The sequence below is a fragment of the Chiloscyllium punctatum genome, chromosome 15, assembly GCF_047496795.1.
Source record: "Chiloscyllium punctatum isolate Juve2018m chromosome 15, sChiPun1.3, whole genome shotgun sequence".
Lineage (NCBI taxonomy): Eukaryota > Metazoa > Chordata > Chondrichthyes > Orectolobiformes > Hemiscylliidae > Chiloscyllium > Chiloscyllium punctatum.
Window position 1 is genome coordinate 9559527 of NC_092753.1, and position 14984 is coordinate 9574510.

The window sequence follows — 14984 nt, forward strand, 5'->3', positions numbered from 1 at the left end:
GTGGAATTGAACCTGGGTTTCTGGCACTGGGACGCAGTGGTCTAACCACTGAGCCACCGTGCCAGCCCTCATCAAAACAAAAATCACCAAAAAGGCAATATAACTGGTCAGATCTCTCCTTACTGCATTTGCCTCCAGAAGATAATTCACTGAAAACACTCAGAGCTGATTGGGAGCTAACTGAAAGGAGAATCCCTGTAAAACAGCAGCTGTGAGACCGCCTCAAAGCACTCCTGCTATTTTAAAACAGTTGGCCATTTTCTTTTCGCCAGGTGCAAAGATGAAGGATCTGAACTTGCTGGGATTGGCCAACCAGAAAACTCTAATCAAAGGCTGCTGGTGTTTCAATCCTCAACCTTGGACGGGTATCATTTTTGATGGAAGTCCCCTCAAAGCAAATGTCATTCACAACATCATTGACATGAAAAGCTTCACTTCCAGTTGATCCGTTGTGCAAATGCAACCAAATGACTCTGCCTCCCAAGATAAACAAGCTTCAGTCACTGCAGCTGTCTGAGCAGCTCAGAGCACCTTCTGGAGAGGGCACCTGCAGCTTAGTAACACTGTCCAACTTCCTCCTGTTACGTATTTGACTCACTGACGGGTCACATTCTGTTTGTGTTCTTCTTCAGACTTGCCTGTTATTGACACACACAGGGGTATGGTGGATTGACCCAGTTATCCTGCAGGTGCACGAGGGAAGATGGTCAACTTCATCCTCGATCTGATTAGGAACAGGAATCCCTGCCACAGACATACTGCATACGGTCAGAGTAATCAGAACATGTGAACAAGACAGAAGAGCAACTTGGATATACATAACACCCTTTAACTTGAAATAATGCCCCAAACAGGGTGCTATTCCTTTCACCGAAGGCTGCTCTTATTAGCTTTCAAATGCTCCTTTTCCTTCTCACCGACTCTGTTATTAGGCAATGCAGCCACATAGTAACATTACCTTCTACATTTGTGTTCATGTATTTGGACTCACACAGAAGAGTTCACCAGTGTCTTCAATAATTATCAACAACTTTAAAACATAAAGTAACAAAACGTTTACTTCCTAACGAGCACACTGTTTTTAAATTGGTACAGAAACAGGGATAAGATAGCAAAAGCTCTTTTTAAAATGACTGACACATACTTCGACAGACAAAAAGCCCTCACCCAAAACCACCCAGCTTCAGCCTGGAGGAGTCATGGACAATACAGTCAGCACATATTCCAAACTCTGGAATATCTCGACCAGACAGTATCTATCCTTATTACTCCATCTCAGATCTCAATCTCATATTTAAATCCAACAATTACCACAACACTCGTTACAATACCATCCAGAACAATCTCCCTCAGAGTACCCCTTAAATTTAAACAGCTTTAACTCTCACTGCTACATCCTGTGCCAGTCTTATCCCTTACAGCTGTATCCTGGCAATCTCCAATGCAGCTTATATTTCTGATAGTTGCAGTGGGGAAATTCTCTGCGCAATAGAGGAACTGCTGGGAGGGTCTCACTGATGCAGGTTCAACCAGGAGCCACATGCCCTAATAAACACAGTAGGCACCAGTGACATTTCACTGTCCGAAGTGCAGTAGTGGTCACAGAGTGAAACATTGTCAATGTAAAAGTTTATTACCATCATTTAGAGATGCAAATGAATTGTGCCTCTTGCCCTGCAGCCCAAAACAAGGCTTGCATTTTGGTGGCACAATGGCTCAGTGGTTAGCACTGGTGCCTCACAGCTTCAGGGTCCCAGGTTCAATTCCAGCCTCAGGCGACTGTCTGTGTGGGGTCTGCACGTTCTCCCTGTGTCTGTGCGGGATTCTACTGGTTTCCTCCCACAGTCCAAAGATGTGCAAGTGGATTAGCCAGGCTAAATTACCCAGTGTCCCAGGGATCTGAAGGCTGGGTGGGTTAGCCGTGGGTTACAGGGCCAGGGTAGGGGGAGGGTCTGGGTGGGATGCCCTTTGGAGGGTCGGTGTGGACTCAATGGACCAAATGGCCTGCTTCCACACTCTGGGATTCTCAGACTTACACGGCCAGCAACTAAATTGGGGTCTCTTTATAGTGAAATAAATTAAATGTGATGCACTTCCAAACTCTTTCATAAACTGAACCTGGACCTAGTGTTATATCTGTCATCACTGTCGACACACCCACCCTCTGGATATGAATTGCAGACAAGATTCATCTGCTCTCTGATAACACGGCTCCTCCTTACTTTGAAAAAAAACACAGCTTGTATAACAACACTCTAGTGCAGCATTCCTGAGTATTATTGCTCTATTAACTCTGCACGGCTTCTCTGTGGTAACTCCACACACAGCAAGCTCCTGTTGCACTAAAAGAAATCCTGAGTGAATTCTCACAATCCAACCCTGAGAACTGGTTTCATCACAAGCTGATGGGATGGCAACTCCCTTCACTAAGCGTCACCTCAGGAAACTATCCAACAAGCCAACCTTGTGGCACAAAGATGTACAAAGGAACGCCCCTCTCCTCACTTCAGACGCTGTGTGGGAGAAGAGGTGGGGAGAATGGAGCACCAGAGGTGAATCAGGGAATCTATTTTCCAAATGTCAGAGCAAGTTTTAATGCCTCTAACCTATCAGGTTAAACCGCTTATAACCACATGGACTTCACGGATGCAGCTCTCGGAGTTGGGGACTTTTTCCCCGAGGTTTCCACATAGTGGATGGCTACCCAGTGGAAGTTTAATCTTACCAGATAATGCTTAGAGAATCAGGAGCTCTGCACGGTCCCAGTGTGCATCTCCTGTCTGCACTGTGGTACAACTGGCTCCCTGTCAGAAGACCTGACATTACGAACAAATAATCTGGCTTTTGTTTGAGATACTGGGGAGAAGCCATCTGCTCTACTTGAAAGAGAAGCCATGAGGTTATTTAATATTCCATAGTGAGGGACCACACAGCACCAAACTGTCAAGCCACATTTTGGAGTTACTGACTGTGGAAAGGATTTGAATGCTGATTACTTTCACTCAGACACAAAGCCATTAGCAATTAAGCAAGTGCCCTAACCCTACCTATACCAAAAACTGGAGAGCAGGAGCTTCAACCCCATTGTGCTATTGAGATTAGAGTGAGGCTGGAAAAGCACAGTAGGTCAGGCAGCATCCGAGGAGCAGGAAATCAACATTTCGGGCAAAGGCCCTTCATCAGGAATTCCTGCTGAAGGCTGAGTGAAGGGAGCTGCCATCCCATCAGCTTGTGATGAAACCAGTTCTCACGGTTGGATTGTGAGAATTCACTCAGGATTTCTTTTAGCGCAACTGGAGCTTGCTGTGTGTGGAGTTACCACAGAGAAGCCGTGCAGAATAACATGGCAGTAACACTCAGGAATGTTGCACTAGAGTGTTGTGCTGTGCTTTTCCAGCACCACTCTAACCTTGAGTCTAATCTCCAGCATCTGCAGTCCTCACTTTTGCCTTGGTACATGCTATTACCAACCCAGCTGATGTTAACACTGGACACAAATACATTATGGACAAAAGGGTAACTAGGGAGAGAATAGGGCCCCTCAAAGATCAGCAAGGCGGCCTTTGTGTGGAGCCACAGAAAATGGGAGATACTAAATGAATATTTTGTAACAGTGGTTACTGTGGAAAAGGATATGGAAGATATAGACTGCAGGGAAATAGATGGCGACATCTTGCAAAATGCCCAGATTACAGAGGAGGAAGTGCTGGATGTCTTGAAACGTTTAAAGGTGGAAAAATCCCCAGGACCTGATCAGGTGTACCCAAGAACTCTGTGGGAAGCCAGAGAAGTGATTGCTGGGCCTCTTGCTGAGATATTTGTATCATCGCTAGTCACAGATGAGGTGCTGGAAGACTAGAGGTTGGCAAACGTGGTGCCACTGTTTAAGAAGGATGGTAAAGACAAGCCAGGGAACTATAGACCAGTGAGCCTGACCTCGGTGGTGGGCAATTTATTGGAGGGAATCCTGAGGGACAGGGTGTACATGTATTTGGAAAGGCAAGGACTGATTAGGGATAGTCAACGTGGCTTTGTGTGTGGGAAATCATGTCTCACAAACTTGACAGAATTTTTTGAAGTAACAAAGAGGATTGATGAGGGCAGAGCAGTAGATGTAATCTATATGGACTTCAGTAAGGCATTCGACAAGGTTCCCCATGGGAGACTGCTTAGCAAGGTTAGATGCCACGGAATGCAGGGAGAACTAGCCATTTGGATACAGAACTGGCTCAAAGGTAGAAGACAGAGGGTGGTGGTGGAGGGTTGTTTTTCAGACTGGAGGCCTGTGACCAGTGGAGTGCCACAAGGATCGGTGCTAGGTCCTCTACTTTTTGTCATTTACATAAATGATTTGGATGTGAGCATAAGAGGTACAGTTAGTAAGTTTGCAGATGACACCAAAATTGGAAGTGTAGTGGACAGCGAAGAGGGTTACCTCAGATTACAACAGGATCTGGACCAGATGGGCCAATGGGCTGTGAAGTGGCAGATGGAGTTTAATTCAGATAAATGCGAGGTGCTGCATTTTGGGAAAGCAAATCTTAGCAGGACTTATACACTTAATGGTAAGGTCCTAGGGAGTGTTGCTGAACAGAGAGACCTTGGAGTGCAGGTTCATAGTTCCCTGAAAGTGGAGTCGCAGGTAGATAGGATAGTGAAGGCGGCGTTTGGTATGCTTTCCTTTATTGGTCAGAGTTTGGAGTACAAGAGTTGGGAGGTCATGTTGAGGCTGTGCAGGACATTGTTTAGGCCACTGTTGGAATATTGGGTGCAATTCTGGTCTCCTTCCTATTGGAAAGATATTGTGAAACTTGAAAGGATTCAGAAAAGATTTACAAGGATGTTGCCAGGGTTGGAGGATCTGAGCTATAGGGAGAGGCTGAACAGGCTGGGGCTGTTTTCCCTGGAGCGTCGGAGGCTGAGGGGGTGACCTTATAGAGATTTACAAAATTATGAGGGGCGTGGATAGGATAAATAGGCAAAGTCTTTTCCCTGGGGTTGGGGAGTCCAGAACTAGAGGGCATAGGTTTAGGGTGAGAGGGTGAAGATATAAAAGAGACCTAAGGGGCAACTTTTATCACGCAGAAAGTAGTACATGTATGGAATGAGCTGCCAGAGGATGTGGTGGAGGCTGGTACAATTGCAACATTTAAGAGGCAGTTGAATGGGTATATGAATAGGAAGGGTTTGGAGGGATATGGGCTGGGTGCTGGCAGGTGGGACTAGATTGGGTTGGGATATCTGATCAGTGTGGACAGGTTGGACCGAAGGGTCTGCTTCCATGCTGTACATCTGTATTACTCTAAGTCAGGTCCCTGAGAGAAACCTGGCCTGTTGGATTCTAATTTGATTTTTAATACGTGGAGGTCAGGTACTGAACACACTCACAATAAGGTACTAGTGTACGCCTAACATGAAGGATATAATATTCATCAGGCAAGAAAAAAAATGATAAAACACATTACAAAATGTTGGCAAGGCTTAGTTACAGATGTCAGAAAAAGATGGTCCTCCTCATTTGACCCTTTACTCAAACCTCAGTGAAGGGTTACCATCATCTCTACAGACAAGCTGCTTGCTCAGAGTCAGGATGGGACAGCTGTAACTGGTTTCCTTCCAGCAGACTCCCTGCAAACACTGTTTTCCCCTTCACACATCTGTCCCAAGATAGATGAAACAAACTGCAAACTAAACTCTATTACCTCAAACTTCGAAACACACATCGATTCCCTGAATCTCCTTGCCTCCATTTCCCGGCACGCAGACTGCCCAAGCTCCTGGATTGATCTGTTGCCCTGTGTCACTGAATTCTTGCTGCTCAACAACAAGACAATATTTTAAACAGACAGAACTGTTCACTTCTACAGCTTTTTACTTCAAATAGTAAAACCTCATTAAAATGGACATACACAAAACAGACCATCTGCTGTCTCAGCACCAGGATCCCAAACAGAGAAATGACAAGCCCCATCTCCTCCTTCTAAACATATAAAATACAGAATTGAGGCGTGGCACAGTGGGAGTTTGAACCAGATGGGTCCAGGTTCAAGTCCCACCTACTTCAGTTGCATGCAGTAACAACTCTGAACAATTCAGAGTCATAGAGCACAGAAACAGACCCTTTGGTCTGTGCTGACCAAGTTTCCCAAACTAAACTAGTCCCATTTGTCTGCACTTTAGTCCATGTCCCCATAAACCTTTCCTATTCATGTACCTGTCCAAATGTCTTTCAAATGTTTTAACCATAACTGCATCTACCACTTCTTCTGGCAATTCATTCCACATACTAACCACCCTCTGTGTGAAAAAGTTGCCCCTTAGGTCCCTTTTAAGTCATTCTCCACTCACCTTAAAATCATGCCCTCTAGTTTTGAACTCCCTTACCCTGGGGAAACAACCTTGTCTAATCACCTTATCTATGCCCCTCATGATTTTATACTACACACAGGACAGCAGGGACCTCAGCCACTGTACACAGAGCACATTGGAAAGCATGACCCTCATGTACACATAACAGGTGGAACCTCAATCCCATCGCACGTGGGACATTACGAATCACTGTCCACAGGACAGCAGGAATCTCGCGCTAATGTCACTCATTCTGTAAAATAAATCCTTTACATGATAAGCTTTGTGGATACAGCTTTTAGTTTATTCAGCAGCTGTACATTATCAGGCAGGGATGGAACACACAACCTGGTAACAAAAGGGAGTCATTCATCTGCTTCCCAAGCTCAAACAGTTGGCTCCACATTTTATCCCTGATCCCAGTAACTAGTCGACAACGAGGGGGCGTGGGACATCAACATCTTCCCCCATTTTGGACTACAAGGAGACACCGTCGAAGAGGCCAGCTTCACTGACTTGGAAACCCCTAACTAACTGCATCAGATCTTTCACATCTATCAGTGTTTTCTCAGAGGTAAAGTTTTGCTGCAGCCGAGCAGTGGGTGCCCAGTGTCTGCAGCTGGTGTTATCGCTGGCAAAGTGTCAGTCAACAAAAAAACCCTGACTTTTCATCCACTTAATGCAATCCGACAAACATTGTTAAACTAGTTACTTCCATAGTTACACTAGTTACTTTGATTGTTACATTAATTACACCCGTTGTTATATTAGTTACTTGGATTGTTACATTAGTAATGTCCACTGTTTTACTAAAGTTATAGTGGGAACCATAGATTGTGGATGAGTGGGTACACCAGCAGTGGTTAGCCTGGTTGTACCACTGGTTAAACTAGTTGGAAACAGTCAAGACCAGTTACATTGATAGTTAACAAGTCCAACTTGTCACTAACTAGTCGCACTAACTTACTCTCCTCGAGCAGCGACAGGTTATGACAGCGCCTGGCCTCGGCAGGTAGCGCTGGTCATGTCAGTTAAGTTAGTTAGCGGCTAGTTAAGCGGCTGCTTTTGCCCACCTGCCTCCACCGTGTCGCTGAGGTCCAGGGCGGCCGCGCTCCTCGGGAACTCCTTGAGTTTGCGGCCGCTCAGGGCGAGGATTCCGGAGCCTGCCGCCTCCACCAGGGCCCGCTCCAGGGAGCGGGGAAGGAGCGGAGCCGCTGGCGGCCCCGAGCTGGAGCTGGAGCCGGTACCCGCCAACCCGAGCCCGGGGCCCGGGCCTGGAGCCGCAGCCGGAGCCGGAACCTCCGCCTCCGCCATGCTGACCCTCCTCACTCAGTCCGCTCCCGCCGATCCGCCGCTGCTCATTTCCCGCTGCGTACCCGCCCGCCGGAGGGACAACCGCAAACTGAGGCGGAAACCCCAGCAGCCGGCGGAGCGGCGGCGCAGCCTGGAGGCAGCAGGAGGAACTGCAGGCGGGTGGGGGGGGGAAGAATGGGGGAGAGACTGACACCCACCGGGGGGAGGAGGAACTGCAGGCGAAGGGAGGGAAATGGGGGAGACACTGACACCCACCGGGGGGAGGAGGAACTGCAGGCGGGTGGGGTGGGAAGAATGGGGGAGAGACTGACACCCACCGGGGGGAGGAGGAACTGCAGGCGGGAGGAGGGAAATGGGGGAGACACTGACACCCACCGGGAGGAGGAGGAACTGCAGGCGGAGGAGAGGAGAGAGACTGACACCCACCGGGGGGAGGAGGAACTGCAGGCGGAGGGGAGGAGAGAGACTGACACCCACCGGGGGGAGGAGGAACTGCAGGCGAAGGGAGGGAAATGGGGGAGAGACTGACACCCACCGGGGGGAGGAGGAACTGCAGGCGGGAGGAGGGAAATGGGGGAGAGACTGACACCCACCGGGGGGAGGAGGAACTGCAGGCAGAGGGGAGGAGAGAGACTGACACCCACCGGGGGGAGGAGGAACTGCAGGCGGGAGGAGGGAAATGGGGGAGAGACTGACACCCACCGGGGGAGGAGGAACTGCAGGCGGGAGGGGGGGAAATGGGGGAGACACTGACACCAACCGGGGGGAGGAGGAACTGCAAGCGGGAGGGGGGGAATGGGGGAGAGACTGACACCCACCGGCGGGAGGAGGAACTGCAGGCGGAGGGGAGGAGAGAGACTGACACCCACCGGGGGGAGGAGGAACTGCAGGCGAAGGGAGGAAAATGGGGGAGAGACTGACACCCACCGGGGGGAGGAGGAACTGCAGGCGGGAGGGGGGGAAATGGGAGAGACACTGACACCCACCGGGGGGAGGAGGAACTGCAGGCGGGAGGTGGGGAAATGGGGGAGAGACTGACACCCACCGGGGGGAGGAGGAACTGCAGGCTGGAGGGGGGGAAATGGGGGAGAGACTGACACCCAACGGCGGGAGGAGGAACTGCAGGCGAAGGGAGGGAAATGGGGGAGAGACTGACACCCACCGGGGGGAGGAGGAACTGCAGGCGGGAGGAGGGAAATGGGGGAGAGACTGACACCCACCGGGGGGAGGAGGAACTGCAGGCGGGAGGGGGGGAAATGGGGGAGACACTGACACCCACCGGCGGGAGGAGGAACTGCAGGCGAAGGGTAGGAAATGGGGGAGAGACTGACACCCACCGGGGGGAGGAGGAACTGCAGGCGGGAGGGGGGGAAATGGGAGAGACACTGACACCCACCGGGGGGAGGAGGAACTGCAAGCGGGAGGGGGGGAATGGGGGAGAGACTGACACCCACCGGGGGGAGGAGGAACTGCAGGCGGGTGGGGAGGGGGAATGGGGAAAGACTGACACCCACCGGGGGGAGGAGGAACTGCAGGCGGAGGGGAGGAGAGAGACTGACACCCACCGGGGGGAGAAGGAACTGCAGGCGGAGGGGGCGAATGGGGGATACACTGACACCCACTGGGGGCAGGAGGAACTGCAGGCGGGAGGGGGGGAAATGGGGGAGACACTGACACCCACCGGGGGGAGGAGGAACTGCAGGCGGAGGGGAGGAGAGATCCTGACACCCACCGGGGGGAGAAGGAACTGCAGGCGGAGGGGGCGAATGGGGGAGACACTGACACCCACCGGGGGCTAGGAGGAACTGCAAGCGGAGGGGGGAATGGGGGAGACACCCACCGGGAGGCGGAGGAACTGCAGGCGGGAGGGGGAGGAGAGAGACTGACACCCACCGGGGGGATGAGGAACTGCAGGCGAAGGGAGGGAAATGGGGGAGACACTGACACCTACCGGGGGGAGGAGGAACTGCAGGTGAGGGGGGGGAGAGAGGAGGAGCTGTAGGTGGGGGAGAGGAGAGAGACTGACACCCACCGGGGGGAGGAGGAACTGCAGGCGGAAGGGAGATGGGGGAGAGACTGACACCCACCGCGGGGAGGAGGAACTGCAGGCGGAGGGAGGGAAATGGGGGAGACACTGACACCTACCGGGGGGAGGAGGAACTGCAGACAGGAGGGGGAATGGGGGAAGAGACTGACACCCACCGGGGAGGGGGCGGGGGAAGGAACTGCAGGCGGAGGGGGAGGAGAGAGACTGACACCCACCGGGGGGAGGAGGAACTGCAGGCGGAAGGGAGATGGGGGAGAGACTGACACCCACCGCGGGGAGGAGGAACTGCAGGCGGAGGGAGGGAAATGGGGGAGACACTGACACCTACCGGGGGGAGGAGGAACTGCAGGTGGGGGGGGAGGAGGAACTGCAGGCGGAAGGGAGATGTGGGAGAGACTGACACCCACTGGGGGGAGGAGGAACTGCAGGCGGAGGTGGGGAGAGAAACTGACACCCACCGGAGGGAGGAGGAACTGCAGGCGGAGGAGGGGAGAGACTGACACATATCGGGGGTGGGAAGGAACTGCAAGGAAGAAGCTGTCACCCACTGGGGGGAGGAGGAACTGCAGGCGGAGGGGAGATGGGGAAGAGACTGACACCCACTGGGGGGAGGAGGAACTGCAGGGGAGAGGCTGATACCCAATACATACTAGTATTTTAAGTAAAATAAACATTTCCAACACCTTTCAGTTCTGCAGAAGAGTCTTGAAATATTAACTAGTGAAAAAAAACGATAATCTCTAGCAAAACTCAGTCGGTCTAACAGCATCAGGAAGAACGCAGAGTTAAAGTTTTGAATTGTGAGGATTGATTATTGTCACTTGTGCCAAAATACAGTGAAAAACTTTGTTTACAAACAGTACAGGCATAAGCAAGGATGTACAGAACAAAAGACTTAGATAGAGGTACACAGGTTACGTTGCACAGGGTGTACAAAAGAGATGAACATTAGCAAGATCAGTATTATGTGAGGCTAGAGAATCCACTCAATAGTCTAACAACGGCCTGGAAGAGGAGGAAGAGTTGCATCCATTTTAAATAATAATCTGCCATTTGATTCTCCTCCCAAAATACATGTCTTCCTACATTAAACTCCACCTGCCAAATTGTTCCCCACTCACCCAATTTATAGAATCATGCCTTCAGGCCAGAGTCTGTATCACCAAAACTATTCCATCCACACTCGTCTCACTTTCCTGCATGAAGCTCATGGCCTTGAATGTTCTAGTTACTTCTTGAACTTTCTGCCTGTACCAATCTCCCAGCAGTGCATTCCAGATTCCCACCATTTTCTGGGTGAAAAATAATTTCCTTAATTTCCCTGTAATGCCTTTCACTTTAAAATTAGACCTGCCTTGTTGTTGACCCTTTGACCAAGGGGAAGAGCAGCTTTCTATTCACTCTGTCCCTGCCCCTCATAATTGTATACATCACAATCAGGTTCCCTCTCAGCTTAAAGAAGCAGCCGGAGCTTATCCAGCCACTCTTTAATCACTGAAATGCTCCAACGCAGGCAGTATCCTGGTGAATCTCCTCTGCATCTCTTCCAGTGCAATTACATCCTTCGTGTAGTGCGGTGACCAGATCTGCTGACATTACTCCAGCTGTAGCCGAACTGACATTCTGTAGAGCTCCAACAAGACCTCCAGGCTCTTCTCATCTATCCATCAACTAATAAAGGTAAGCATCCCAAATGCCTTCTTAACTACTCTATTAACCTGTCCTGCCACCTTCAGGGATCTGTGGATAAACACCCCAAGTTCCCTCTGTTCCTCTGGGCCTCCTAGTGTCTTCCCATTCATTAATTACTTCCTTGTCTTGTTGCTATTTCCAAAGTGCATCACCTCACATTTATCAGGGTTAAATTCCACCTGTCACTGATCTGCCCATCTGATCAGTTCATTTATGCCTCCTGTAACCTAACACCTTTCTCCTCACTGTCAACCACCTGGCCAATCCACAAACCTACTTACATCCATCCATATTTATGAATATTACAAACAATTAGGGACCCAGTATGGATGCCTGTGTCACACCACTGCACACCAGGCTCCAGTCACAAAAACAAAATTCCAATACCACCCTCTGTCTCCTATCACTAAGACAAGTCTGGATCTATCTTGCCAGGTTACCCTGGGTCCAATGAGTTTTCACGTCCCATGTGGAACCTTGTCAAAAGCCTTGCTAAAATCCGTATACTCTACAACCACTGACTTACCCTTATGCAAACACTTGGTCACCTCCTTGAGAAATTCCACCAAATGTGTGAAACATTACCTCCCTCCGACAAAGCCATGCTGACTATTCCTGATCAAATCTTGCTTCTCTAAATGGAGATTAACTCCCTCCTTCAGAATTTTCTCCAATAGTTTCCCTACCATTGATGCGAGACTCGTTGGTTCATCACTTTTCTTGTGAAATGGAACCATGTAAGTTGTCCTCCAATCTCCTTTGGCCAAAGATGTTTGAAAACTTTGGTTTAGGGCACCCTGTTATTTCCTCCTTCATCTCCAACAGCAATCTGGGATACCACTCATCCAGATCAGGGGATTCTATCTAATTTGAACACCACTAAAATTTCCAATACCTTCTTGCTTCGTATAATCAATCTGCTCAAGGACACAGTCCACCTTCCCACATTCTGTACTTACATCCTGCACCTTCTAAGTAAAAATAGATGCAATTTATCGTTAACCATGGGTGAGGTCCTGGAAGACTGGAGGATAGTGAATATTGTGCCCTTATTCATAAAGGACTACAAAGAAAAACCTGGGAACTATAGACCTGTAAGCCGAACATCCACGGTAGGTCGGTTATTTGAGAAAATTCTCAGAGATAAGATATGCACATGTATTTAGAAAGAGTCAGTATGGCTTTGTGCTTGGGACACCACGTCTTACAAATTTGTTAGATTTCTTTGATGAAGCAACCAGGAAGGTAGATGAGGGCACGGCAGTAGACAGTCTATATGGATTTCAGTAAGGCCTTTGCTAAGGTGCCACATGGTAGGCTGCTCTGGAAGGTTAGGATGCTGGAGATCAGAGTCAAAATGTGTGGCACTGGTAAACCACTTCAGGTCAGGCAGCATCCGAGGAGCAGAAGAATCAATGTTTCAGGCATAAGCCCTTCATCAAGAATGCTCTGGAAGATTAGATCACATAGAATCTAGGGGGAGCTGGCAAATTAGATATACAATTGGCTTGGTGGTAGGAAGCAGAGGGTAATAGTGGAAGGATGTTTGTCAGACTGGAGGCCTGTGACTAGTGCAGTGCCTCAGGGGTTGGTGCTGGGCCTGTTGCTGTTTGTTATCGATATCAATGACTTGGATGAGAATGTACAAGGCCTGATTAGTAAGTTTGCTGATGACACTAAAATAGGCGGTATCGTGGAGAGTGAGGAAAGTTATCAGAAATTGCAGCAGGACCTTGGTCAGCTGGGGAAGTGGGCCAAGAAATGGCAAATGGAGTTTAATATAGTCTTGCATTTTGGAAAGTCAAATCAAGGCAGGAGTTTCATGGTGAATGGTGGAGTCTTGAGGGGTGTAGTGGAGCAGAGGGACCTCAGATTTCAGGTGCAGGGTTCTCTGGCCTTCATCAATCAGGGCACTGAGTATAGAAGCTGGGAAGTTATGTTGCAAATGTACAGGACATTGGTGAGGCCGCAATTGGATATTGTGCTCAGTTCTGGTCCCCTTCTTATAGGAAGGATGCTATTAAACTGGAAAGAGTGAAGAAGAAATTTACAAGGATGTTGCCAGGGCTCAAGAGTCTGTGTTATCGGGAGAAGTTGGACAAGCTAGGACCTTTTTCTTTCCAGCAGAGGAGACTGAGGGGGGATCTTATAGAAGTGTAGAAATGATGAGAGGCAGGAATACACTGAAGGCACTCAGTCTTTTTCTGAGTTTTGGGGAATCAAGAACTAAATGGTATCAGTTTAAGGGTTGGAGAGGAAAGAATAAAAGGGAGCCTGAGGGGCAACCTTTTTTTTTTACGCAGAGGGTGGTACACATATGGAATGAGCTGCCAGTGGAAGTGGTTGAGGCGGGTACATTAACAACATTCAAAAGGCATTTGGACAAATACATGGATAGGAAAGGATTAGAAGGATGGGGCCAGGTGCAGGGAAGTGGGGTTAGCATGGATGGACATTTTGGTCAGCATGGACCAGTTTGGGCCACAGGGCCTGTCTCTGTGCTGTAGGACTCTATGACTCTCATTGAATACTCTACCAAGACCTCTGGCTCATGTTCAGATTACCCCTTTAGTCCTGATTGAGCCCTACTCTTTCTCTGGTTATTCTCTTCCCCTGATTTATTTGGAGAAGCTCTTGGGATTCTTCCACATCTTGCTTGACAAATTTTCTCTCATGTCCCCTCTTGGTTCTCCCAATTACTTTCTCGATTTGCCCCCTGAACTTTCTCCGTTCCTCTGGATCCTGCATTGTCTTACCCTTTTATTACTTTTTCAGTCCTGAATGTTCCTAGATAGATAGGTGGTTCTCTGGGCTTGTTGCTTCTATATTTCACTTTAAGAGGGAATATATTTTACCTGTACTCTCCAGAGTATATTTTTGAAACTTTCCCACTATTCTGTTGTAGATTTGCCCTAAAGTAACTGTTCCCAGAATCCTCGGGCCAGATTTTAATTAAAATCTGGCTGGCGCCAATCCAAAACTCTCTTATGCAGATCATGTTTCGTCTTTATCGTCATAAACCTCAAAATGTATGGTGTTGTGGTCACTACCACTGAAATGCTCCCCCTCAAACACCTGTTCAGCTTCATTCCCTAGAATAGGTCCAGTACTGCAATGCCCCTTGTGAGACTGTCTACATGTCAATATGAAAAGCTCTCCTATATAGATTAAGAAATTTTCCCCCTCTATATCGTATATACTATGATTATCCTAATTAATATTGGGAGAGGGGGGTAGTTGACATACGCAAATTTAATCACCTTTGTATTAATATTACATGCCTTAATGAATGGACTATGTATCTGCTTCACTCTACATCACTTTCAGATTCTTTGTACCCTCGTCATAAAAGGCCCTCCTATCCATTTTCTGTACAATCAGCAAATTTGGATACTCCAAGTTCTGCCCCCTCCTCCAAGTCATTGACAGGAAATAATTGAGGCCCAAGGATTGATCCTTCTAACACTCCACCAGTTGCATTGTTCCAACCCAACAATCTCGACTCTGTCATGTGTGTGAATCAATCCTCTGTCCATGCTACATTACCCTCAGTATCAGGAGCTCCTATCTTGCACAATAAACT

General features: G+C 48.9%; 1 protein-coding gene across 6 annotated transcripts in view; it reads right to left on the reverse strand.

Annotated features, from left to right (window-relative positions):
* The window catches only part of lrch1 (leucine-rich repeats and calponin homology (CH) domain containing 1), a 171411-nt gene extending 163658 nt beyond the window's left edge, over positions 1 to 7753 (reverse strand). For all 6 annotated transcript variants that reach the window (XR_011962507.1, XR_011962509.1, XR_011962508.1 and 3 more), the window contains exon 1: positions 7422 to 7753. Coding sequence is in view for 2 of the 6 variants with exons in the window: in XM_072584586.1 (XP_072440687.1) it covers positions 7422 to 7662 (241 nt within the window). In the remaining 4 variants the exon portion in view is untranslated. The remainder of the gene's footprint in view (positions 1 to 7421) is intronic.
* Positions 7754 to 14984: the final 7231 nt, after the last annotated feature.